The sequence below is a fragment of the Vipera berus genome, assembly GCF_964194415.1.
Source record: "Vipera berus genome assembly, chromosome: 17".
NCBI lineage: Eukaryota > Metazoa > Chordata > Lepidosauria > Squamata > Viperidae > Vipera > Vipera berus.
Window position 1 is genome coordinate 1,103,430 of NC_138220.1, and position 25,650 is coordinate 1,129,079.

Consider the following 25,650-nt stretch of genomic DNA (forward strand, 5'->3'; position numbering starts at 1 on the left):
TGGAACTGGGTACTTTAGATATATTCGGGGGGGGGGCAAGGCCAGGGGGGGCCGGAGTATTTTGGATTTTAAAAATAAAAGAGTCATTATATCTGCTGACAGGTTTCAAGACCCTCCCCCGTCCTCCGTCTGCTCGGAAGCCCCCCCCTTTTCAAAAACTCCGTTAATGCATATTTTGCTTGAAATTTCAGCCTGCTTGGAATCGAGTTGCAATTACAAGATCGAATTCTGAGAAGACCAGCGTTGAAAACAAGACAGACGGAGCTGGGAAATGCCGGCAAAAAGTCATTTCTTGAAATTGTACCTCAAACCAAAATTGTCTTTGACTAAAAAAAAACCACAAAAAAACCGGACACCTTGCTAAAGGATCTTTCTTAAAAACGTGCGACGGGCAATTCAAAGAGTCAATCCAAAACTAGAGTCACAGGGCAGATCGACGCTTATTTGCCAGCCCGCTGAGCCCTATACAGGCAGTCCTCGCCTTTACGACCGCAACCAAACTCAAGATTTCTGTCAGGTTTTCACTGTGGGTTTTCTCAGAATTGGGAGTCATAACTGCAACTCGATTCCAAGCAGTCTAAAACGCCAAGAAAGAAAACGCATTAACGGTGTTTTTGCAGGGGGGGGGCTTCCAAGCAGACAGAGGAGGAGGAGGGATCTTGGAACCTGTCAGCAGATATAATGACTGTCTCTTTTATTTTTAAAATCCAAAATACTCCCCCACCCCTGGCCTTGGCCCCCTAATATATCTAAAGTCCTCGCTTCCTTTGTGTTCTCCACGATGTGTTTGTGGCTGTTTTTAATCCTGCAGAATGGGGATGCTCCCTCGGTCCCCCCCCCCTCCAGTTAAGGAACAGCCCTGTATTTTTGTATTCGTTGTGGATTCTCCTTCCAGAAGTGTTGAACTGCCCTCCAGATAAAGTGTTAAAAAAAAACAACCACAGATGGGGCTCAGCCACCTGCATCAAAGCCAAGAGAGGGTTACACAACACAAAACTGAGCGTGCCTCACCTTCGTTTTTGTCCACTGTTGTCCAGCAAAATTGTTTCTCGGAGGACAATTTAAAGCAAAAATCAAAACTTTGTGCCTGAAGGACAGTTTTGCAAACTGAATCCCAGGGTCAGTGGGAGGAAAAAATACTGGATTACGTCTCCCAGGTCCTATCAAACCACAATTGCTCTCAGCTGTTTATGAAAATAAAGGGGACTTTTTTTCAATTTTGCACTTGGGTTTATAGAAGACGCCTCCTTTTTAATCAGGGTTCACCAAACACAGCCATTTGAAAGCACCTTTTTTTTGTCCCCCCCCCCAAATCATTTTCAAAACAGTAACCTTTTTGAACTCGAGAAGTTCAAAGCACAGCTGGGCTGGGTGATGTATAAATATAGAAATGTCGTTGAAGATGCCTGTCTTTACACCACAACCGGTGGTGGGCTGCCGTACGCACAAACCACGCAGGATCAAAGCGTGGCTGGCCAAAGACGATCAAGGGTTTGGGGCGAAGACGAAAGGCAGCCAACGCAACCCAACTCAAGACGTTTCCACCCGGCGTCACCAGCAAAATTCATTCACGTAAACGAACGGCCGCAATATGAGTCATTTTAAAACTGAATCAAACGAAAAGAATCAGCAGCTGGGAGGAAGGACGTTCGTATGTGGGAAAGCGATGACTAATTATGAAAAACCGAGTTTCGTACTTAAGACTACCGATAGGCCATCGAAAAGGGGTTGGAAGCCGCAAACCGCCCCCTGGGAAGGCTGACAAAACTAGCTTTGAATGTTAAACCTTCCGGAGGTTGTTCTGGACAAACCACTTGGAAATGATGGATGTCAGTCTCCAGAAGGCCACCGTGTTCTCAAGAATTTCCAGCCTTCCTTTGCCATTTAACCTAACAATATTGCAGCACTTTCCTTCAATGCCATGATTTTATTTTCGTATGGGGATTTGGCCCCCGGGGCCCTTTTCCCATTGCCTTCCAGCCATCCACACCGCAAATCATTCTAACAGTATTGTGTTGTTTTTTTAAGTTCAAACCGAGGGCCATCAGGGCAATATTCCAGCTCCATTTAGACAAACGGATAAACCTGATTTAAAAAGGGACAATCGTGGTTCTTCAATTGCTGAAAGGACGTCTTCTGAATGTGGCAAGAATGTTTTTCAAAAGCAGAGGTGCTCGAATGCTTCGGGGCCTTTGGGGGTCTTCCTCGGATCAAGGAAGCGCCTTATATAGCTGGGGAACTGCATTTTTCCAAAAGGACCCCCTTGAGACTGGAAACCACTTCACAGCTTCCTCCTCCTCCTCCTCCTCCTTCTTCTTCCTCGGGGTACCGGTAGCTGCAGTCATCTACTTCCTGGGCCAGCTGCCCCTGTAAAGCTACGGAACAGAAGAAGTTCAGCCGTTTGCCTGAAATGGTATAGGGTTTCCTGCCTGAGCAGGGGGTTGGACTAGATGACCTCCCAGATCCCTTCCAACTTATTATTATTATAAGTGGGAGAACTGAGGCACAAAACGGATGCTCAGGCATGCCAGGCGCTTCAAAACCTGGCAATGGGGCAACTAGGCACGGTCAACTCACCATGGCCAACTCTGCACGGTCAACTCACTGCGGGACAATTCAATTGAATTCTTTAAAAGTTTTTTTAAAAAAAATCTTTTAATTTTTTGCCATTCACATTTCATTTTGTCCCTCCTCTGGCAGCCTTTAATGATTCCACTATTGCTTAGATATTAATGTAACTCTTGTCCTGTGGCGAGCTGGCCGTGGCGAGCTGGCGTAGACCCTTAAGAGGTAGTACCATATTTCCCCGAAAATAAGGCCGGGTCTTAATTTTTGCTCCAAAAGATTCCTTAGGGCTTATTTTCAGGGGAAATGTGGTACTAAATGCGTCTGTCTGGCTAACAATCTTATTTGGGGCTTATTTTGCAGGTAGGGCTTCTATTACGAGTGTCCTGGGGAAAAAATCATTTCCAGTTAGGTCTTATTTTCGGGGAAATAAGAAGTAGGACAGGAAGAATTAGCAGAGTAATGCTGGCCAAAAGGAGCGGTGAAATGGCCTTACGTTTCAAGAACTTTTTTTGGATCCAGGATCGGAGGAAGAGGTAGGCTAGCACCATGCATAGGGCGAACAGAAGGACGATGATGGCAAAAGCAGAGATGATGAGGACCAGTTGGCTGCGTTCCTCTAAAAGAAAGCAGGGGGGAAAAACACAACATCCTTCAGAAAAATCCTGAGAAAAACAACGAAAAAGTCTCAGACTAGCCAAGCCTTGCAGATCTTTCATCTGATTGCACATCATCTGTGAACGCAACCGAAATAATGTCAGCCTGTTCTCTTTTTTTGCATTTCTCAGTCAGTATAAAAATAAAATTATAGCATTCAGAAGAAAGAGGCATATTCCTACCAGAGGCCAACAACGGGCAGAGTGGAAACTGTGACATTTTCCAGAATTTATTCTGTTTATTTTTAAAAAATGTATCTATGCCTCCCATCTTGCGATGCTTTGGGTGAAGTCCAAAGGAGGCTTTGCAAGGAGAATAAAACTCAGCTGAAAAACTATCTCCTTAGAAAGATGAGCTTTCTGAACTGGTGCCTAAAAATGGGATTAAGGCCCAATGTTGCCAACTTTAAGACTTGTGGACTTCAACTCCCAAAATTCCAGGTCCAAAATTCCAGTTCCCAGAAATCCCCAGCATGGCTGACTAAGGAATTCTGGGAACTGAAGTCCATACATCTTCAAATGACCACGGTTGAGAAACATTGGATTAAACAACACAGTCCTAGGCTGCATTAAGAGAGGGACAGAATCAAGACCACGTGAATTGTTGATACCGCTTTATAAGGCTTTGGTAAGGCCACACTTGGAAAACGGCATCCAGTTTTGGTCACCACAAAATAAAAAAGTTGTTGAAACTCTAGAAAGAGCACAGAGAAGAGCAACAAAGAGGATTAGGGGGCTGGAGGTTAAAACATGTAAAGAACGATTGCAGAAATTGAGTATGTCTAGTTTAATAAAAAAAGAAGGACCAGGGGTGACACGATAGCAGTCTTCCAGTATCTCAGGGGCTGCCCCAAAGGAGAGGGAGTCAAGCTCTTCTCCAAAGCACCCAAAGGCAGGACAAGAAGCAACAGATGGAAACTAACCAAGGAGAAAATCAACCTGGAATTAAGGAGAAATTTCCTGACAGAACAATTAATCAGTGCCTCCAGAAGTACTGCCTGAGCTTGGGGGCTGGACTAGAAGACCTCCAAGGTCCCTTCCAGCTTCTATTCTGCTAAACAGTTAATGAGATACAACGAATGTTCAAACAAGATTTACCTGAAATCTTAGTGGACAAGACTAACAGGGAAGTGAAGGGCTGGGTGGTGGGTTTCGCTGACATGCAAACCACATCTCTCTGTTTGGTCCCGGCTTTCCAAATCTTATCGCCTGGACATCTGGAAGAATTGCCCAAAGGTAGTTAGCTTCATGTTTTATATTTGAGATTTTAAAAAACACACAACAGAATTATTTCAGAAGTACTTACTTTCTCCATGGACGGCATTTGCCCGTAGGTTGATCATTAAAAGTCTTGTCTTGACAGTCCTCACACCCTGGAGAAACACAGGAGGAGGTTTGAGGTCTGGACGAGTCCTTGGCTGGGCCAGGAACACCTGCCTTGGGCTCCATCCCAAATCAGCTTCACAGGTTCATAAATCACACAACCGCACACACACAATGGTTGCTTGTGGCAGGGGGAAAAAATCCCACAATTGCTGACATTCAAGAGACATTCTTGAGTTAGATAGGTTGGTTTTAATTTAATTTAATTTAATAATTTAATTTGTATACCGCCCTTCTCCCGAAGGACTCAGGGCGGTGAACAGGGCTTTCCAGAGGTCCTTGACTTACGACTAAAGTTGAGCCCAAAATTTATGTTGCAAAGCAAGACATTTGTCAAGTGAGCTTTGTCCTGTTTTAAGACCTTTCTCGCCGCAGCCGTTAAGCGAATTACTGCAATTGTGAAGTTAGTCACACGGTCGTTAAGGTCACAAAAAGGGATCACGTGACCACACACACCCCATCATAAGTCCGAGTCAGTTGCCAAGCAGGTCCTAATTTTGATCACACGACCCCGGGGGCGCTGCAGCCGTCATAAGTATGAATCAGTTGCCAAGCACCTGGATTTTGATCACGTGACCATGGGAATGCTGCGACGGTGGTAACCCTGAAAAGCGGATCCTAAGTCGCATTTTTTTCAGAGTTGTTGTAACTTGGAACAGTCCCTAAGCAAACCATCGGTACAGAAAATCATTCCACTTAGTGGCCACCTTACCTGTGGGAGTCCTTTCCTGTCCAAGGGCACACTTACACGCCTGGCACCTTTCCGCACAAGTGGAACCCTCGGCACACTTTTTCCCACACGAATAACCTTCGGCACAATCACATTTGGCATCTGCAGTTTCGGTGCATTTCTGCTTGTACACCAAAGTTCCTTAAGGGTTAAAATATATATAAAAAATATGTTATATCTGCAGAGAAAGCAGATATAGGAGGGGGTGGGTGACGTGATAGCCGTGTTTTAATATTTAAGGGGCTGCCACAAAGAAGAGGAGGGGTCCACCTGTTCTCCAAAGCACCAGAAAGCCAGACAAGGAATAACGGATGGACACTAACCAAGCAGAGAAGCAACCTGGAACTAAGGAGAAACTTCCTGACAGTGAGGACAATTAACCAGGCCAGGGGAACAGTTTGCCTCCAGAAGTTCTGGCTGCTCCATCACTGGAGGATTTTAAGAAGAGACTGGTCAACCGCTTGTCTGAATGGATGGCATATCGTTTCCTGCCTGAGCAGGGGGCTGGACTAGAAGACCTCCAGTTCTCTTATTCCATTATTCTGTCCCCACGAGGGGTCCCTCCACACAACCAAGCCACTCTGACTCAAGGGCCTGAAAGCGGAGGGAGGGAAGCCTCCCGGGTCTACCTCCCCCCTCCCCTTCCAACCCCCCCCCTTTCCCCAGGCTGACCCTCCTCCGGGGAGCTCCGGACCCCGCGTGGTCTACTTACTGTCGCAGACCCTGCATTGCTGGCAAGACTTGCCTGGCCCCGGGCTGAAGGTCCCTAAAAGCGGGGAGAAGGACGAGTCAGCGTGTCTCGCCTCCCCGTGGGAAACGGGCCGGGGCCGTTCCCACGAAGCGGGGCATATATCATCAGCGGCCCGGGAGTTGGGGGGGGGGCTCACCGTTCGGGCAGGAGACCCTGCACAAAACCTGGATGCGGAGCAGCGGCTGCAGCAACAGCAGCGCCCAGAGGAGCCGCTCCATCGGGTCCGAAGCGCGCGCGTTTGCGGGTGGGTGGGCGCTCCGTGGGGCTTTCCTCCTCGGCCTCCCGGGCTGGCTTCTGGCGCCCCTCGGGGCCAGGCGGCGACTGAACCCGCGGGGCGGGGCGTGGCCCCACCTACCCCATGCCCGGGGGGGCGGGGGGGAGGCAACGAGCTGCAAACCAGCCGTTGAATTGTGGCGTTTCGGGGCGGGGGGGAAGGGGAGGGGGGTGTGCTTTCCGTGGTTTGCAGAGGTCAGCGGAGTAACAGAGTTGGAAGGGCGCTTGGAGGTCTTCTAGTCCAGCCCCTTGCTCAAGCAGATCAATCAACCCTGGACCATTTCAGACAAAGGGCTGTCCAGTCTCTTCTCAAAAACCTCCAGTGACGGAGCACCCACAGCTTCTGCAGGCAAGCAGTTCCACTGGTTGATTGTTCCTGCTGTTAGGAAGTTTCTCCTTATTCTGACTGATTTTCCTTTATCAATTTTATAAATTACTCCAGATAGCAAAGATAGTTAACCCTCCTTCTATTTTCCCCCACAGCCCAGGCAGGTCAGCTTAGCTAATGTCAGAGAGGGGCTGACCCCAAGTTGCCCAGCCAGCTTTCATACCTACAATGAGACTAGAACTCACCGCCTCCAGGTGACTTCTCCAAAGTGATAAGGTGGGACTTGAACTCAGCGTCTCCTGGTGAGTGGCCCAAATCACGCAGCTCGCTTTTGTGCCTAAGGTGGGACTAGAACTCACAGCCACCACAAACTGGATGGTAGTTTTATCATAATAAGAAAAGGAACATTTAAAGGGGCATATTAAGAAGGTCATGACATGTATAAGAGAAGTATTATCGCTTCTGGACATCCTTATCAGCAGAGGTACAAATGGCAGATACCACAACCCACGTTGTGTATTGGAAAGCAACTCTCGCTAACCACTAACCGACTCTGCCATCAAAGCAACAACCCACAAGAGCAGCTACGCAAGAACCTTCTTCAGATTAGCACAGTTTCACCGCAGCGATCCAGAATTCCCCCAAACCAAAGGGCAATCACAATCTCTCTTGCTTGAGTTGGGGGTGGGGTGGGGGTGGACTAGATGACCTTGCCACAGTCACTTGTTTGAAATGGTCTAGTGTCTCCTGCTTGAGCAGAGGGTTGGACTAGAAGACCTCCAAGCTCCCTTCCGGATCTGTTCTGACTGATTGATGGAAATGATCCGATTCTAGGGTCTTCTGCTTGAGCGGGGGGGGGGGCTGGACCACGCCCCCGCGGAAAAGCCGGCCGCGCGAACTCCACGTGCTCCATCTCCGGCGGGGGAGTGGCCAGATCCGTGACGTTCTTCGCAGCCTCGCAAAACTCCTCCCCTTACCCCCCCCGGCATACCCCCCCTAAAGCAAAGGGGGAAGCCCCCCCCTGCGGAATACGTCATCGTCAGCCCCGGATGGCGAAGTGGTGGTGGCGGGGAAGCCCCTCTGGTTGAAGCTGCGGCAGGGAAGCCCCCGCCACGACCCTCGCCCCTCCCCGCGGCAGGACATTCAGACGCTCTTCCAAAAGTCTCTGGAGATCCTCCGTCATCCAGGTCCTGGTGGTCCCCAAGATGCCTTTTTTTCAAGCGGATTTTCTCGGTTTCCTTTGAAGACGTTTCGCTTCTCATGCAAGGAGCTTCTTCAGTTCTGACCGACTGGTGGAGGATGGAAGGCTTTGCGTTCCCTACAGACAGCTGGTCATTTGCACTCTTTTAGGGGACGCAGACCAACCTCCCAGCGGCCTCTTGTGAAATGGGGGTAAATCTCACTTAACACGTTTCTGACTTGACAACCTAAATTTTGAGCTTCACCGTAGTCGTAAAGTCGGGGACTCTTCTGCCTCTGGGATGCTTTCAGCTGCAGGATGTGCTCCGTTTGGGCCTGAAAAATGCCTACGGGATAGGATAGAGTTACCCGCAAACTTCCGAAAACTACATTTCCTACAATTCATTCCAGTTCACTTCCGGGTTCCACAACCTTGGCCACTTCTGGTTTATGAGGACTTCAAGTCCCAGAATCCTCAGCCCGGCCCAGCAATTTTGGGAAATGAAGTCCACAAACGGTGGGCTGCCGATGCGCTGATCCTGGGCACCGCGGCGCGCTCTGCCTTTCCCAAGCTGAGCAGCCCCCTCTACCTTTGGGATCCACGCCCGCTCACCCCGCCACCCCACCCCACCCCACCCCACCCCACCCTCCAGCATTGCGGGGGGGGAGGGGAGAGCCGTGCATCAACCCCCCCAATTTGCAAGTTGCATTTCCCAAGGGGTGCAATGCTCCCAGCTGAAACGCGCGAGCTCCCCTTTTACGCACGGGAGAGAACCCGCGCGCCATGCCCTGCAGGCTCTGGGGAAGGGGGGTCGCGCGCCCCTTCCCTGCCCCCCCCCAGGAAGCCACCTCCTCCTCCTCCCTTCCGGCACCGCCCCCCCCCGAGGCGCCGCCCCCACCCCCACCCCCGTGACGCAGCACCAGCCCGGCGGAGCGGAGCGCACCCCGAACGGAGCCGTAACCGTGTCTGATCGTAAGATCAGCCCTTTCCCTGGCCGGGGTCTCCCCAACGGGTCCCTCCTTCCGTCCCTCCCCCCTTTCCGGGCCGGGGTCTCCCCAACGGGTCCGCCCAACTCGCAGCCCCGGGACGAAGCCTGGCCAGCTTTGCGCGCGGACGAAGGGCGGCTGGCCGATCTCTTCTCCCGGGAGAGGGGCTTCAGCTCCCGGGCGGCATGGGACCCGGCGGGAGGGTCGTTGCCCAAAGCCCCCCCACCCCCCGCTTCTCAACGCGCTTTGCCCCTTGCAGAATCACCGCCGCTGCTTCCCCATGGGCTCCAAACGAGCGCTGGTGATTTTGGCCAAGGGGGCCGAAGAAATGGAAACGGTCATCCCGACGGATCTGATGCGGAGGGCAGGAGTAAGTCCGTGTGGAGAACTGACACCCTCCACCCCTAAAAAAGGCCTTTGTCTGCCACCACCTCCCAACCCAGCCATGGCCCCCCCTCCTCCCAAGGCAACTAAAATACATAATTCCCCTTTCTCCTCCTATTATGCCCCCACATACCATTGTTGAAAATCCGTCAATGTAGAGAACAGAGTAGTCTCTACTCCAGGGGTCTTCAAACGTGGCCCTTTTATGACTTGTGGACTTCAACTCCCAGTGTGCCTGGATGAGGAATGCTGGGAGTTGAAGTCCACAAGTCATAAAAGGGCCACGTTTGAAGACCCCCTGCTCTATTCTATTCCGATTGATTGGTCCACCCGTCTTAAAGCGTGCAAGGCTAAGAAAGCCTTTGCAGCTTTGATGCTGTCTTCATTCGGTGTATTTGTACCCACCGAAGCGCTACCGTTTTCTTGCCAGATTTCTGTCACGATAGCGGGCCTGTCTGGAAAGAACCCGGTGCAGTGTAGCCGTGACGTGGTGATTTGTCCCGATACGAGTTTGGAAGAGGCGCAGAAAAAGGTTTGTGCCCCACTTTTTGGCCTCCTCTTTTCAACTTGCCATTAAGAGTTGAGGAGGTGTTGCTTTTAAAAGCATTCAGATGGAGAAATGAAACTTTGTTGAGTCTCCTGAATGCCGTTGAGGGCCTGAGCCGCTTCCAAGGACACCAAAGCAGGTGCCGAAGAAAAGCAGCCGGTTCCCATAACAGGTTTACAGTGACTATGTGAAAGGGGGGGAGGGGCGTTGAGCAAAGAGACTATTGTTTAACTCTTTGATCTGGTGTCTGGGAACCCCGGAGTGAATTCTAGTTTGAGAGTCCTCTACTGTATTTCCTCGAAAATAAAATCTAACTGGAAAATAATCTGTAGCTTGATTCTTCAGGACGCTCGTTAATATAAGCCCTACCCGAAAAATAAGCTCTGGTTAAGACTGTCAGCTAGACAGACACATTTAGTACCTCCGTTGCAACACACAACAGACATAATGAGTTATAAAATAATATTTATATATAATTAAACATATTGAAATTATTTATTTGAATAAAGGTAGATTTGCTGTATGTGGGGGAAAAGAATAAGGCATCAGCTGAAAATAAGCCTTAATGCACCTTTTGGAGCAAAATTTAATATAAATTATGTAATATAACTTAATATAAATATAACTAATATAAAAAAATAATATATATATTAAGGCCCGGTTTTAATTTCGGGGAAATATGGTATGCCGTGTATTCAACAGTTAAGATTTCTGGAAACGGAATGAGCCTGTGGTTTATTTGGTTTCTCGGACTGGATGTTGGCAGGGGGGTGTGTCTTTGGGACATCCTCACTTTTCATTTTTTAGAGTGGTGTTTCTCAGTTGTGGCTGTTAAGTCGAGGACTCTGTGTAACTGACCTTCTTCTCATTTTATCAGGGGCCCTATGATGTGGTGGTCCTGCCTGGGGGAAACCTTGGAGCTCAGAACTTATCAGAGGTAAAAAATATCAGAGTTGATTTTCTGCCATTATTATTATTATTATTATTATTATTATTATTATTATTATTATTATTATTATTATTATTATTATTATTATTATTATTATTATTATTATTATTATTATTATTATTATTAATGATCCCCTCTCTTTGTTCTATTCTTGCAGTCTCCCCTTGTGAAAGAGATCTTGAAGGATCAGGACAGCCGCAAAGGCCTCATCGCAGCCATTTGTGCAGGTAAGTTCCTAGCTCCGCCTTTGAGGAAGGGTGGGCTAGCCCAGCCCCGCCACACCTGAGAGCCCCCATTGGAGAACTCGGATTTGGGGCCTTTCCTAATGGGCTGCAATGACTGGGACTGGTTCTGCAGGTTTGCAATAAAATAGTAAGAATCCGGAAGCTGCAAATAAAATTGTTAAGAATCCAGAAGCTGCAAATAAAATTCTAACCCTCCAGAAGCTGCAAATAAAATTCTAAGAATAATGATAAATTAGTCACACGGTTGTTAAATGAATCTGGCTTCCCCGTTGACTTTGCTTGTCGGAAGGTCGCAAAAGGGGATCGCGTGACCCCGGGACACTGCGACCGTCGTAAGTATGAGTCAGTTCAGTTGCCAAGCGTCTGAATGAATAAGCCAGCTGGTGCTCCTTTTGCACTGGCGCTGGCGGTGACACGAGTGAAATCGCCACTCGCTTTCCTTCCGTTGACCCGCAGGCCCCACGGCGCTCCTTGCACATGGAATTGGCTTTGGCAGCAAAGTGACCACCCACCCTTTGGCGAAAGAGAAGATGATGAACGGGGGTGCGTATCCACCCACTTTCTCATGGGGAGGGAGTGGAGCATGGGTCTTGGGTCAGCAGCAGATGTTTTGTTATTTGCCAGAACATAATCTAGATCAGGGGTCCCCAGGCCAGGGCCCACAACCTTGAATCCTTCGGAACCGGGCCACCAAACTGGCAGGCAAGGGCACGTGTTAATTCTTGGATCCGGAGTGGATCTGGACTTTGCATAATTTTGTTCTGCTTTTGAAGGGCTTGGGTGCCAATTTGTCAGCTGGAGTAATTCTCTTCCTCCTTTAAGATCACTACAACTACTCGGAGAATCGGGTGGAGAAAGACGGGCACATCATGACCAGTCGGGGGCCTGGCACCAGTTTCGAATTTGGCCTTGCCATCGTGGAAACGCTGCTGGGCAGGGAAGTGGCCGCCCAGACGAAGGCGCCTCTTGTCCTGAAGGACTAGTCACTCGCCTGCTTCGTCTTTACGACCTTTTTCTTGAAGGCGGCCCGCTGAAGGAACCAAGCAGGGCTGCCAATGTCACTTGGCAAACTTAATTCTTGCAATAAAGAGGATACGTGTTAAACTGAGTTGTCTCATGGCTGGGAATCATTAAAACAAACAAAAAATCCTCACCCCATCAATGCAGGAAGAAATTGTTACTTATGTATAACAATGTAGAAAGAAATTGTTATACACACACACACACACACACAAAAACCTTGGGCAAGGAAAAAAAGCCAGCAGAGGAGCAAACTAGAAACACCAGCGAGTAAACACAGATAGTCCCTAAGGGAGCTGCCAATGCCAGAAAAATGCCTCTATTCCATTGCTATCCACTAAAATTACTAAGAGATGTACTAATCTAAGGTTGATAAAAGTGAATGTTATTGGAAGAAGAGAAAATCAAGGAAGGCTTACTATGTGGAGTATGGAATTATAGAAATTAATTGCTACTGATTGTAAATATAAAACCAGACGGCATGCTGTTTACCAAATATTAATGATGATTATGTTTAAAATATATATATATTAAAAACTTGGAGGGAAGCTTTGCCCTCACTCTTTGCAGTGGGGGGACGACCCCATTGGGCAGGATTTGGTTCCCTCTCCCCGGCTTTGCCAGTTCTAATGCCCAAAAGCGTCTACTAGGGGGCAGCATTTGCTGCCAACTTCACAAACCCAACTTTTCCTCCATTGACTTCGCTTGCTGGACACCGGCTGGCTGGGAAGCTGATCACGTGACCCGTCAATGCCGCAACCATCACAACCTCACACCACTTGCCAAAACATCTGAATTCTGACCATGTGACCTGCAGGGATACTGCACTGCGACGGTCATAAGGATGAGGACCGTTCGTCGCTTTTTTCTGTTGTCACTTCAAATAGTCCCTAAACGGAACGGTGTTGATGTCCACAACTGCCTGCGCCAGCGACAAAACGTGCACAAAAGTCTGTAGACACACCAGCTGCAAACTTCTCTCAAGACTGCTAGCAACGGCCATACAGGGAGTCCTCGACTTAGTGGCCACAGCTGACCTCACATTTCCATTGTTAACTGCGACCTTTCTTGCTACGGTTGCTAAGTGAAACACTGCAGTCCTTAGTCACATGGTCGTTAAGTGAAACCGGCTTCCCTATTGACTTTACTTGTCCAAGGGGGAATCACGTGATCTTGGGACACAACGACCGTCGTAAAAAAAAGAGTCCGTTGCCCGCCCAGTGTCTAAATTTTGAGCAGGGACGCTGCAACGGCCGTTAAGTGTAAAACAATGGCCCCAAGTCCCTTTTTTTAAGTGCTGTTGTAACTTTGAACCGTCACTAAGTGAATTGTTAAGTCGAGGACTATATGAGCCTGGGATATGCCTGGACTTACAACAACTTGTAACTGGGGAGCCTTGAAAAGCATCTGAAAATTGCAACGTACAACGTACTGCAGCACGGCAGCTAATTAAGAGAAGGCATAAAGTTGTAAAATGTTTGCGTCGAAAGATTTGGATTTGCGTTTGCCTCCCTGGCATGCTTTACGGTGTTATTTTCAAAATTTTAATTTAATTTTTAATTTTAACTCTCAAGGACAGCCTCCCCCTTCGAGCACCCATTTATACCAAGTCTGTGTGCTTTGATTCCAGCAAAACATTCTGGTATTTTAGTGCAGGGACACATATACACCCTACCATATAATCAGAATTAACCAGGCCCATGTAAGAGTTTATTAGCTAGCCATTTCATGACGCAAGCCTTGCAGAATGACTTTAAACAGGTTCTTTAAACATGCAAATTATGAGGCATGGCAAAAGGTTTGCAAACCAAAATCTATTCTGATTGAAATGGTCTAGACTACGTGACCTCCAGGGCCCCTTCCAGCTCTGATTAATTAAACGGCACCCTGAGGTCCTATGGTCATCAGAAATACGTCCCCAAAAGCAAAATCAATAGGGGAAGAAGGATTTGCTTAACTGGGCGACTCGCTTAACAACCGTGGCATAAAATATCGCAAAGTTGTGCACGAGCTGTGCCTCGCTTAGCAACAAAAAAACTTGTCGCCGTAGCTCAGGGACTACCTGGGTTAATCGTCCCAACTAGCAACTGCCTGTTTTCTAATCCCTGCCTGCAACTTGTGTAGCCAGAAACTTCCCAGCGTGGCAGACTGCCCAATTTTGATAGGCACATCGTATGATGTGATTGACCAATGTGGAGTGAGCAGAAACACACACCCTACCACGAAGCCGGGTGACAAAATTCTATTTGGCAACACAGTTTGGCTTCCAGTCTGAGGAGCAGAGAGTGGAGCTATGTTAAGAGCAGGGAGGGGACGCTGGCTAATCAATAAATGTGGGAGCTGCTCTGTTACCATAAATAAGTATGTCGTAACTTTAATTAAATCCAAGACGTGACAATATATCCAAAACACAATTCCTGATACACAATTCCTCAATACTGTACATCCTCTACATAGGTTTTCAGTGCATTTTTTGTGTTATTAACGTTGCCTTCATTTCGTTTGCCCTAGAACGGTCAGCTTGCCTAAAATGTCAGGGGGGGAAAAAGAAAAATGTTCCCATTTTAGCGGTTCGGTAAGTGTAAACAATGGGGTTGTGTTAATCCAAAGGCCACGGACAGACCTTGGTCGGGAGAGCACCTTCTCGCCTTCTGCTTATTTAATAAAGTGTGCGTGTGAGTGTGTGAAAACGAACAAGTCATCCATGGAACGAGGCCCTCCATGGATTGGAAATTAGTCTCAAAGGCCCAGGGACCAAGCAGGTTTCGTTCCCAAGATTCGGGACCCACAACGGGGTCCCCTACACAATTGGTCCCCTTTTCAAACATAGAGGCTTAGTTGGAACGCAATTTTTAGTTTGCATCTGGGTCACACAATGCCCTCTCCGGCTGCAGAAACACAGAGTCATGGATCTAGAGCAGGGGTGTCAAACTTGCAACGTCACGTGACGTGTCGTGACGTGTTGCGACTTTTTTTTGCCATTGCCAGCAATGGGGTGAGTGCCGTTTTCCTATGATGCATCTGGCCCGTGGGCCGGCAGTTTGACACCCCTGATCTAGAGCACGGATCCCCAGTCCCCGGCCTGGGGGCCTGTTTAAAACTGGGCCGCATCAGTGGCGGGCGGGCGGGTGCCTGCACACACGCGGCTTTAATTGCATGAGTGACGGGCGCTTGTGCGCGCAGCTTCACTTGCACGAACAGCGAGCGCTCGGCTCAGGCACAAAGGTCCATTTGCGCAAGCCCAAATAAAGTTAGTGTGCACTCAACCCCCCCAAAAATCCCCTCTCCAGCCGGGCCAGCAAACTAGGAAGGTTGGGGGCTGCATATGTAGAGAAATCAAATACATTTTTCTGGCAGCTCACGATGAAGATGGCTGCCGAAGAAGGAACAAGCCAAGAGACAGGAAAATGGGTGGCCAACTCTGCCCGGGGCCGTGTTTTTTCTCCCTGGAGGGAACTTCAGCCTGGGAGAGCTCCATCACCCCTCCCAAGCAGAGAACAGAACATCCCAGGACAGAAATAATTTAAAAGGCTACCGACACCCCCAAGTGGGGAAAAAAATCTATTAACACCCGCAAAAATACTGAATTTGCTTTCTTCTAGGCTTTCAGCCAAAGCCAGCGGTCTCCTTAGCAAGAGTACAATTCCGTCGCTCTACTTAGGTGAGTTTCTACGTCTGTGGATATATTGCTCTAGAACAGGGGTCGCCAGCCCACTAGGGGTTCTAATCCGAGCGGCAGGGCGAGCGTACGCACGCAGCTCCATTCGTGCAAGTGGCAGACACGGTGTACCTGCCACCGCTCGGACAAATGGAGCTGTGCGTGCACACGCGGAACCAATCCCCTCTTCCTCGCCACGCTCCGGGCCGCAAAGTGGGAAAGCTTGGAGACTCCTGCTCTAGAATATTCAATAACTGGCCAACTTCAGTTGTGTAGGCTTGTTCTCCTCCAAGTTTTGTCCTGCCTGGGCAAATGGGTGTCGGCAAGTTGAAGCAGGATGTTGCTACCGTTGCCATCTGTCCATTGGCATCTCTGCCTCCCCTTTACGTCCAGGTAAGCTTTTGCACAAGTCCCTCGGAGAAGAGTTGCCATTCTCAGATTCAAATATCTTTCCAACGCTCGCTGCTGTGCTCTAACCATTGGTCCCTACGGGGAAACCATGCAGGCCAAGTGTTTGCGTTTGACTAGTCCTCCCAAGTCAGCCTTGACCAGCGTGGCGGGTCCGTGGGCTGCCCGCTGCCCTTCCTCTGGCCTCAAGCTGCCCTCTTCGGCTTCCCGGAAAAACATCTCGTATTTGTCCAAATAGGGGGGTCTCTCCGGCAAGAGGTAATAGTGGGTGGAGCTGACTTTCTTGCCGTTTTCGATGATGGGCAGGATACAGGGCACCTTGTGCGCAGAGCCTTCGCTGTTCTGCCTCTGGAGAGCTTTGCTGCTGACGTACTTCGGATCCGGGGCAAAACTCTGCGTCGGAGGCATGACCCCGTGGAGGTACGCCGGCAACGTTTTGGGACTCGGTGTTCGGGAATGGCTCCAGGACAAAGGTTCTCGCGGAGGGATCTTGGGCGGCTTCTCCTCCTCGTTGTAAGCACTGGTGGTCACTTCGGCCGACCACCTCCGATAATCGGGCTTGAGTGGCCGGGGTGGCAGGGGCGCTCTGGGAGGAACCTCGGGCTTATCGTCATCGGAGCTGGGAGAGCAGCGGCAGACGTGGCTGGAGACCCTGACCGACGGCTTGTGGAAGGAGCCAGCCGGGCCGGAATGAGAACGACGCAACCGCCGGTGGGACTGTTGTGGAGGCGGCGGGGGAGGACAGGCGTTCTCCGGGCTGCTGCCTCGTTGAGGCTTCCCCTCTGCCGGACCGTCAAAGTAGGCATAGTTAATCTGCCCACAGCCCCGGAAGCTTCGCCTCCCCTGGGCCGAAAGCTTAAAAGCAGGGCTGGCGCCGTTCTCCAGCAAGAAATCGGTGTCCGAACAGGTCAGGAACTCGACCTCCCGGTCCACCTCGTCGTGCAGGAAGCCTTCGGTTCTGGGCAGAGGAGGCAGGGGTCGGGCGCTTCGCTCCAGAGAAGGCAGGGGCAGGGAGAGGAACGGTCCACTCTTCCCCGGAATGCGAGAAGGCGCCTCCTCAGGGTTGCGGTTCACGGTCAGAGAAAGTCCACCAAAGCCAGAAGCGAGACCGTCTTCGGAGGCGGAAGGGACAGGAGGGCGAAGGAGAGGAGGGCTGGCTCTCCAGTTGCAGCTCGGACCACAATCTGGATCGGGACCGGAGACCTGGCCTAGGAGGAAAGGAACTTTGGAATAAATACATGCATTTTGGATCACTGGAAAGCCTGAGGACTCCGCAGAAAACGTTCCCTTTTCTGTCGAGTGAAGACCGCCCACCTTTCTGGCTTTGTGGACCGGCCGGGGGTGGGGGTGGTTCTGCACAAGTGCCGGACAAGCGTCTGCAGCTCCATTTGTGCGAGCAGTGGGCGCGCTCACCCGTTGCTTGCGTGGAACCCGTCTCCTGCCCTCCCAACCGGTCCGCAAAGCCAGAAAGTTCGGAGACCCCTGTGCTAAACAAAAGGAAGCGAAGGCCTTCTGCAGTGAAGATCCTGCCCGGCCTTCAGATGGGAGAAAGCGGAGATAAAACAACCAACTCGGCAACTTTTCGGTGTACCTACCGACGGAGGACACAGGATGCTGTCCTGGGTTCACGTCGCAGGCCATTGCTACCGAGTCCACGCTGAAGAAAGGACTGAAAGAGAAGGGAGGAAGGACACGGGTAAATGAAGCGGTCAGCACGAACCGTCTAACCCCACGTATGCCGAGACCCCTTGCTGGGTGCCGCCTCCCTGCCACGCTGTCCTGCAACTCACTTGGCAAGCTGGCGGTTGTGGCGACGGCAACAGGCCTCCAGGCTTCCATTACGGAGAAAGCCAGGGTTCAAGGAGAGGTTGACCTCCTGGGCTGCAATGCCTGTAGTGGACATGGCCTGTGGTGGGCAACGCTCAGCCGTGTCGGGTTTTCAAAAGGAATCCATGGTTCCCAGCCACCACCTTCACTCCCTGGAGAAAGGAGAAAGAGGGAAGCGTAAGAATTGGCCCAGGGTCAAAGGAGAAGGGTGGAGGGCCCGTTTCTCCAGGCCTGGGCAGCAGCCCCCCTCCGAAAGGAGCCATGACCGATGGAGAGAGGACCTTGGAGGTCTTCTAGTCCAGCCCCCTGCTTGAGCAGGAGACTCTAGACCAATCAATCAATCAATCAATCAATCAATCAATCAAGAACAGAGGTGGCTTCCCCTCTGACTTTGCTTGTCACACGACCCCGGGGCACTGCAACCATCATAAATACGAGCCACTTGCCAAGCATCTGAATTTTGATCACGCGACCACAATGGATGCTGCGACGGTCGTAAGTGTGAAAAACGGTCCTAAGTCCCTTCTTTCAGCGCTGTTAGTTCCGAACGGTCACTAAACAAACCGCTGTCAAGTCGAGGACTACCTGTAGAATGACCATAATTTTCCCTGAGTTTCAGGCTCTTTTTTTGCCCTTTCCCTAATAAAATAAAATAAAATAAACTATCTCCACCCTCTCTACTCCCTCCCAGCCTCAGCTTCCCAAAGGGGAACCTCCATTTAATAATAATAATGAGGAGGAGGAGGAGGAGGAAGGGACCTTGGAGGTCATCTAGTCCAACCCCCTGCTCAGGCAGGAAATCTTGTATCATTTTCTCTCCTGGCATGTGGGAGAAAGCCGGGCTAGGAAAGGAAATGGGTCGTAGCGCCCTTCCTGTCGAGAGAAACACCCCTTGCGCCTAATGACAACTTGAAAGGTGTGTTATTAACGAAAGGAAGTCGAGCCACAATCGAGGGATGGACGGGACTCTCCCGCCAAGGGAGGGGAGGTTGATGTGCGACGCTGAGTCAGCCGGCCCGGGGAAAGACGGACGGGGCACCTGAGCGCGGCAACGTCTGCCTGGACCGGTCCACTCGGGAGCCGGGAGGGAACAGCACCCCCCAGGCAGGAGAAGGAGCGACGGAAGGAGCCTAACCAAGGAGAGAAGCAACCTGCAATTAAGGAGAGATTTGCTGGAACGATTAACCAGTGGAACAGCTTGCCACCAGAAGTTGTGGTGGAAGTTTTTGAGAAGAGATTGGACAGCCATTTGTCTGAGATGGTCTAGGGTCATCTGCTCCAGCGGGATGGGTGGGGGTGGACTAGAAGACCTCCAAGGTGCCCTCCAGCTCTTATTCTGATTGAAATGGTTTAGGCTCTCCTGCTTGACCAGGGGGTTGGACTAGAAGGCCTCTGAGATCCCATCCAGCTCTTATTCTGCCTGTCTCCTGCTAGGCTTTCTTACTAAGCCCACTTAAGACCCCGAAGGAGACACACCACAATTGCTTTCATTACCACTGCTGCAAGCACACAGCACAAACACAACCTCGAATTGGCCGTTCTTTGTTCCAAAGCGAAAGGCCCTAGTTTGCAAACCCCATCCTCTCCCCATGGGGCCTTCCCCACCAGAATCAATCTGGGGCAGGGGGAGGCAATGATGGTGACCCCTCCCACTCCAGGACTCACCGGCAAGCCCACCTCCCCGGGGGTTGTGCCAAGGACTCGGAAGCTACGCAAGATCCCCCCCCCCGGGGAGGGGAGGGGTCTGCAGAGAGAGAGAGAGAGAGAGAGAGAGAGAGAGAGAGAGAGAGAGAGAGAGCCCCCCCCCGCTCTCCTTCAGTAACCTAGTTTTGCCTACTCAGCCACCAACTATCAGGAGTAAATCTCCAGAGGTGGGTGGGGCACATGGCTGCTAACCAAGTCACCCGCCCGGCTGGCTGCTCTTCCCAGTTTAACCACTGGCTGACATCACTTCCTCCGCCTTTACACGCCTGCGACAGGAGGAAGAGGGCTCCCGGCTTGCCCAGCGCCCATCGGAAGCCACTCCCAGGTTACTACAGGTCTCCACCAGAGCCTGGAGGGGAAAAACTCCACACACTGAGGGCAGGTGGGCAAGCCTCTTAAGTCAGCATCCTCCCTCCCTCCTTCCCTTCCTCCCTGGGCAACTGGCCGGATCCACCAGGATGCGGTCATTATTTCGCCCTTCTGGGGATGCCAGGAAATCGGAGTCTGTGCCAAGCGGGCATTCTGATTCCTTGACAAAGCTGTCCATTTGCGGCAGCGGGTATTTTGTTCTTCGTTTTACAAGGGGGCTCCTGCCCACCTTGTTTATGGAGGTTTCCCCCACCTTGAACAGCCTCTCTGCCCAGAGGAGGGGAAACATCCGCAAGAAAACCACCCAGCTCAGAGAGCACCAAGGACCCCACAGTCCTCTTCCTCTTCCTCCTCTCTGCAACCCCCCCTCCCTTCTAGCACTGATGATGTTCCCCAGTTGGGTCATGAAACGTCTGCAAGGAAACAACCAAGCTCGGAGAGCACCAAGGACCCCTCAAAATTAGACTGCAGGTAAAAACCAAACATTTACCAGTTGAAGGCAGGACACCTCATGTTCCCTCCATCTATTAGTCCAGCGAACAACCCTGTGAGGTAGGCTGGACCGAAAGAACAATTGGCTCAATGTCCTCTGCCTTTTCCCAACTCTACTCTGACTCGAGGGTTGCAAAAGACTTTAGACCTCCTTAAAAAATTTGCTCCGCTTTCATTTCTGAGTTAAGATGATTCACCGATCTATGCTGCTAGCCGTTCGCCACTGCACCGAACTGTAAAATATTAAAAATATTTTTTTTGCAGCTGTCAATAAGATAATGAGCTGTGGGTGAGTCAGATATGACTCTTCCTCAGCATCCCCCCCCCAAAAAATGTCCCTTCCATAGTAAAAATACTGGAATTTCAGCGCCAGACGACTAGACTATACAATCACAGGATGTTATGGTCATCGGCCTTTCTACGTGCTCAGCCGGAGGAAGATTTGGTGAAGGGGTCAGGGACTAATCAGAATCAAAACAGAGCTGCAAGGGACCTCGGAGGTCATCTAGTCCAACCCCCTGCTCAAGCAGAGATACTAGACCATTTCAGACAAAGGGCTGTCCAGTCTCTTCTTAAAAACCTCCAGTAACGAAGCACCCACAACTTCTGGTGGCAAGCTGTTCCACTGGTTGATTTTTCAAGAAATTTCCACTCCCTTCTTTGCCATCAAACCAGATTACGGGGAGCTAAGATTGGCTCTGCCAGCCCCCCCCCCTTTTCCCCCAGCGGCAAGCAGCTTGGCCAGACGTAGATATAGGCTTCTTCAAGAAATAAGCTAAATAATCTATCAGCATTAACCCACTTTCTTAATGAGCAATGAAGTTATTTTTTTCCTGCTTTTTCTTCCTTCTTCCCAGCCGCTCTTTTGCCCCCTCACAATTATCGGCGGGCAGAGCCGTAACTCTGCCTGTCAGGCCATCACAGAAGCCCAAGGATGGAAGGGAAAAGTGGATCGCAATTGTGTGGCGTTTGCCTGGCTGATGCACAAAGCAACTCAAGCCCATCTCCACATCCACACCAACGTCAACCAAGAGGGGGTGGGCGCTCCATCCCTGGAGGCTTTTAAGAAGAGACTGGACAGCCACTTGTCTAAAACAGACTATAAGGTCTCCCGCTTGACCAAGGGGCTGGACTAGATGACCTCCAAGGTCCCTTCCAACTCTGTCATTCTGTAATTGTTATCTGTATATATCACTAGATCAGCAAAGGAGATCCACTGCCCCAAATTCTCGAGGCATTCGCTGCTCACCTTTTCCAGCAAAGCCTTCAGCATTATCCGAAGGCTGCTGTGCAAATCTCAGCGTTGCGTCGGAAGTCCAGAATTTGAAAGGATTCCCAAGTTTCTCCCATTGGCTTGTTGGCTTCAGCCTCCAGCAAACAATCAAATCAAGCTTGCACAAAGGACTCACTGAGCCCGTCACAGCTGCCCCCACCTTTCCTCACTTTTCTGCACAAAATTGGACAATTCAATGGCTCAAAACGGCAGAAAGCCACTGATGCATGGCACGAAATTCTGGGCCCTCAGCCATTTTTTGAGCCATTCGGTCCTCTGCATTTGAAATCGGAAGCATTCAAGGAAAACCAGGCCTGTCGCCGAACCTGGTTTTGGAGGAAGCCAAAGAACGGCGGAGAGCTTTTGAGTCAGGGACTGATCAGAGCTGGAAGGGACACCTCGGAGGTCTTCTAGTCCACCCCCTGCTCAAGGTAGGAGACTCTACACCATTCTAGACCAATAACTGTCCAGTCTTTTCTTAAAAATCTCCAGTGACGGAGCATCCACAAATTCTATCTAGAGGCAAGTTGTTCCACTGGTTAATTTTTCTCACTGTTAGGAATTTTCTCCTTAATTCCAGGTTGCTTCTCTCCTTGGTTAGCTTCCATCCCTTGTTTCTTGTCTTGCCTTAGTTGGTTTGAAAAACTCTCTCGTCTTTGGGGCAGTCCCCCAAATACTGGAAGACCGCTATTCTGTCCCCCCCCCAGTCTTTCTTTCCTCTAGACTGGCCATCCCCAATTCCTGCAACCGTTCTTCGTATGTTTTAGTCTCCAGGCCTTTAATCATTGCTCTTCTCTGCACTTTTCCCAAAGTCTCAACACCTTTTTTTATAATGGGCTGACCCAAAACCGGATGCAGGATTCCAGGTGTGGCCTTACTAAGGCTTTATAAAGAGACTAAGAATTAGAGTTTATTGCTAGCAGTCTTCACAAGCCCCATTTCTCCCAGAGGAGCTGGCGGTGGCCTACTCCATCCTATTCCCCTTTATTTGCAGGTCTTTATCTACCTTCCTGAAAGGATTTTGCAGGAAGAAACCAGGTAATTAACACAATGAATATCAACAAACCACAGCCACCAGCAAGCTAAGATTAAGCAGTTCCGGAACAGCCTTTCCAAGGTGCCACGGAAGAGCCTGGAGGAGCGAACACCACCACGCAACCCTAATTCTGAAGGAAGGGACAGCCCTACCTCACCTAACCACCAAATCCAGTTTGAAGACACCGGTGTGTGTTGCTGGCCTGCACACAACCGCCACTCTAGGATGGGATTTTGTTGTGCAGGTGGCCCTCGCCTCACAATTCGTTTAGTGACGGTTTGAAGTTACAACGGCCCTGTAAAAAAGTGACTTAGGACCGTTTTTCACATTTACAACCGTTGCAGCAGCCCCTCCTCCACGGTCACATGATCAAAATTCGGGTGCTTGGCAACTGGCTCGTGTTTATGACGGTCGCAGCATTCCCGGGATCCTGTGATCCCTCTTTTGAGACTTTCTGACTAGCCAAGTCAAGGGGGATGCTGGAAGGGAACCTGGAGGTCTTCTAGTCCAACCCCCTGCTCAAAGGAGGAGACCCTGGACCATTTCAGACAAATGACGGTCCAGTCTCTTCTTCAACACCTCCACAACTTCCGGGAGCAATCAGGCAAACCCCTGAAAAAAATCTCCTTGCGTAACCCCGTAAATTCAGTTGCCAACTGTGGCGGCAATTTGGGGACCCCCCCTAAATATTGCAAGCCGCAGACCATGCTCAGCAACCAACCCCATCCAGGGGTCCCTTCCATGCCTGCCGCCTCCCCCCCACTGGCCTTCCGAAGACCTCCCTCTTGCCACCATTACTGACGGGCGCCTAGCTTGAAGAACAAACGGCCTCCTTCGTGACCCCCGTTTTGTAGACAACTGCACAATCTGTCGCAACTGTGGCTGGCAGGGCTTCCTTGCAGCAGGGCAAACGCACAAATGCAAATGTCCCGTCCTTGGGCAGGCGCCATGAACAGCTGGGCTGCAGGATCAGAGTGGCGAGGCGGGCTTGGTTGCCTGCCTTTCACCTGCCAGACCCCCATCTGTTGACACGATGACTGCTCTGTCCCGGACTGGCATTGCCCATAAGCCACAGCGGGGTCGCTTTAAAGAAAGTGGGGGGGATGCCTCAAAGCAAGGCCCAGGTACCAGATGAAAACATCTGGAACCACAGCGGGCTGAACGATCCTGGCCCAGAGGCTGGCACCAGCGTTTCTAGGACACCAAGTGACACAAACGGCCCAATCATTGTTTGCTCGGGCAAGGCTTGCGGAGGGGCTGGAGCAGCTGGTCCTTCAGGCTTGCAAGCAATCTCCCGAAAGGATCACAGGGCTGGAAGGGATCCTGGAGGTCTTCTAGTCCAACCCCCTGCTCAGGCAGGAGACCCTAACCCTATGTCAGACAAACGGTGGTCCAATCTCTTCTTAAAAGCCTCCAGTGATGGAGCAGCCACAACGTCTGGAGGACAAGCGTGATTCTCCTCACTGTCAGGAAATTCCTCCTTCGTTCCAGGTTGCTTCTCTCCTTGATTACTTTCCACCCGTTGCTTCTTGTCCCCCCTTCAGATGCTTTGGAGAGTAGGTGGACCCCCTCCCTTTTTGGCAGCCCCTCGAATCCTGGAAGACAGCTATCCCTTCGCCCCCTCCCCAGTCCTTCTTTTCTCTAGACCGGCCATACCCCAAAGCCTGCACCCCAAATGACCTTCAGGTCATTGGGCCAAGATGCCTTCCCCCTGAGGGGCAATTTGTCCAGCTTGCTTCCCCCCCTTGCCGGGTTTCCACCCGTCGCTTCTTCTCCAGCTGCTTTGCGGAAGAGGTGGACCCCCTTTGGGGCACCCCCTTAGATCTGCAAGCCGGGCTGCCTCTAGAGAGCCCGGGGAGAAGCCGGAAGCTGTAAGCAAGGGGTGGGGGGCTAGGAAGAGGGTCGCCCCCTTAGCACAGCCCATCCAGGTAAAGGCTTCCTGGCAGCCCCGGGGGGGGGGGTGAGGGAGGGCAGGACAGCCCGGCCAGACCGCCCTGTCCGGGGGGGGGGGGGGAGAGAGGCGGCTCAAGCGCTGCCGAGCTATGAGCTCACCTTCCTGCCCCCGGGCGGTCTCCTAGCAACCGGGCTCGCCCTACCTGTGCTGCAGGTGCAGCGCCGTCGCCTCCCCGCCGCGCTTGCAAGGACGATGACTAAGCCTTGATTCACCAGCCCGATTCGGAGCAGGGAGGTGCAGGGAGCCCCGGATCGTGCAAGCGGGGCCGGAAGAGACCCGGCAGCGGTCCCCAGCCGCCGCGGTCGACCGGAGGGGGACCCGCGGAGACCCCCGACCCAATTCCCACCCGCAGGGAGCCCCGCAGACCCGCAGCAGCATCGGCGGCGCCCTCCCGCCCGCCCCTTCCCCGCCACTCACCTAGAGGGCGCCCGCGAGCCCCGCTTGCACGACCCCCGCCTCTCTCCGCGGCAGCGCCGGCGTCGCTCTGAGCCTCAGCCCTGGCGAGCGGCCTTTTAAAGCAGGGGGCGGGGCCGGCGGGGGGCGGGGCGCCCTTCGCTCGCTCCGCCCTCTTAAAGCGCCCCCCCTCCTCTCTAGAGAGAGTTGGATCCATTATTTTCCCATCGCTTGCAACTGAATCGAGAAGGGTCCCGATTTGGAGAAACGTGGAAAGGATGGACAGAGGGAGAAGTTTCTTAGGTGTCACATCATCATTTTTTTTCTTTCAGATGCCGAACCGGTAGAAAGATGCGGAGCCTCTGCCTTCATTTGATTAAGACACAGAAGCAGGCAGAGAATAGCCGAAGACACGACCCATCCATTTTCATTCCAGGCACATTTTCTCCAACTGTTACCCATTTCGACTGCTTAATTCAGAACCAAAGTGGCGCCTCGACAGAGGCCGTAAATCAGAGACTCCGAATCGAAGGCAGGCC

At 51.2% G+C, this 25,650-nt stretch overlaps 3 protein-coding genes across 3 annotated transcripts; 1 reads left to right on the plus strand and 2 right to left on the minus strand.

Annotated features, from left to right (window-relative positions):
• Window positions 1-1,305: 1,305 nt before the first annotated feature.
• LOC308675661 (uncharacterized protein) lies at window positions 1,306-5,544 on the minus strand. Its single transcript, XM_081341126.1, has 5 exons — window positions 5,317-5,544; window positions 4,528-4,594; window positions 4,320-4,438; window positions 3,062-3,184; window positions 1,306-2,375 (listed from the first exon to the last, which is right to left on the minus strand). Exons 3-5 carry the CDS (start codon window positions 4,381-4,383, stop codon window positions 2,224-2,226), a joined length of 339 nt encoding a protein of 112 aa, XP_081197252.1. The 5' UTR covers window positions 4,384-4,438; window positions 4,528-4,594; window positions 5,317-5,544; the 3' UTR covers window positions 1,306-2,223.
• Window positions 5,545-8,694: 3,150 nt separating this feature from the next.
• Window positions 8,695-12,085, plus strand: PARK7 (Parkinsonism associated deglycase). The gene is made up of 7 exons (XM_081341179.1): window positions 8,695-8,838; window positions 9,112-9,222; window positions 9,667-9,768; window positions 10,661-10,720; window positions 10,890-10,959; window positions 11,434-11,520; window positions 11,800-12,085. The coding sequence occupies exons 2-7, from the start codon at window positions 9,133-9,135 to the stop codon at window positions 11,958-11,960; spliced, it is 570 nt and encodes a 189-aa protein (XP_081197305.1). The 5' UTR covers window positions 8,695-8,838; window positions 9,112-9,132; the 3' UTR covers window positions 11,961-12,085.
• A 2,273-nt stretch (window positions 12,086-14,358) lies between these two features.
• On the minus strand, window positions 14,359-25,192 carry ERRFI1 (ERBB receptor feedback inhibitor 1). The gene is made up of 4 exons (XM_081341592.1): window positions 25,136-25,192; window positions 17,854-18,042; window positions 17,659-17,732; window positions 14,359-17,271 (listed from the first exon to the last, which is right to left on the minus strand). The coding sequence occupies exons 2-4, from the start codon at window positions 17,964-17,966 to the stop codon at window positions 16,142-16,144; spliced, it is 1,317 nt and encodes a 438-aa protein (XP_081197718.1). The 5' UTR covers window positions 17,967-18,042; window positions 25,136-25,192; the 3' UTR covers window positions 14,359-16,141.
• Between the last annotated feature and the right edge of the window lie 458 nt (window positions 25,193-25,650).

Excerpts from the sequence above, each read along its gene's own strand:
- LOC308675661 (XM_081341126.1), bottom strand. The coding sequence starts at position 4,383 with ATGTCAGCGAAACCCACCACCCAGCCCTTCACTTCCCTGTTAGTCTTG. Across the intron at positions 3,185-4,319 it reads CTTGTCCACTAAGATTTCAG|AGGAACGCAGCCAACTGGTC; the intron begins GTAAATCTTGTT and ends GCTTTCTTTTAG. Across the intron at positions 2,376-3,061 it reads CCAAAAAAAGTTCTTGAAAC|CTTTACAGGGGCAGCTGGCC; the intron begins GTAAGGCCATTT and ends TCTGTTCCGTAG.
- PARK7 (XM_081341179.1), top strand. The coding sequence starts at position 9,133 with ATGGGCTCCAAACGAGCGCTGGTGATTTTGGCCAAGGGGGCCGAAGAA. Across the intron at positions 9,769-10,660 it reads TGGAAGAGGCGCAGAAAAAG|GGGCCCTATGATGTGGTGGT; the intron begins GTTTGTGCCCCA and ends TCATTTTATCAG. Across the intron at positions 10,721-10,889 it reads GAGCTCAGAACTTATCAGAG|TCTCCCCTTGTGAAAGAGAT; the intron begins GTAAAAAATATC and ends CTATTCTTGCAG.
- ERRFI1 (XM_081341592.1), bottom strand. The coding sequence starts at position 17,966 with ATGTCCACTACAGGCATTGCAGCCCAGGAGGTCAACCTCTCCTTGAAC. Across the intron at positions 17,733-17,853 it reads CACAACCGCCAGCTTGCCAA|TCCTTTCTTCAGCGTGGACT; the intron begins GTGAGTTGCAGG and ends CTTCTCTTTCAG. Across the intron at positions 17,272-17,658 it reads GCATCCTGTGTCCTCCGTCG|GCCAGGTCTCCGGTCCCGAT; the intron begins GTAGGTACACCG and ends CTTTCCTCCTAG.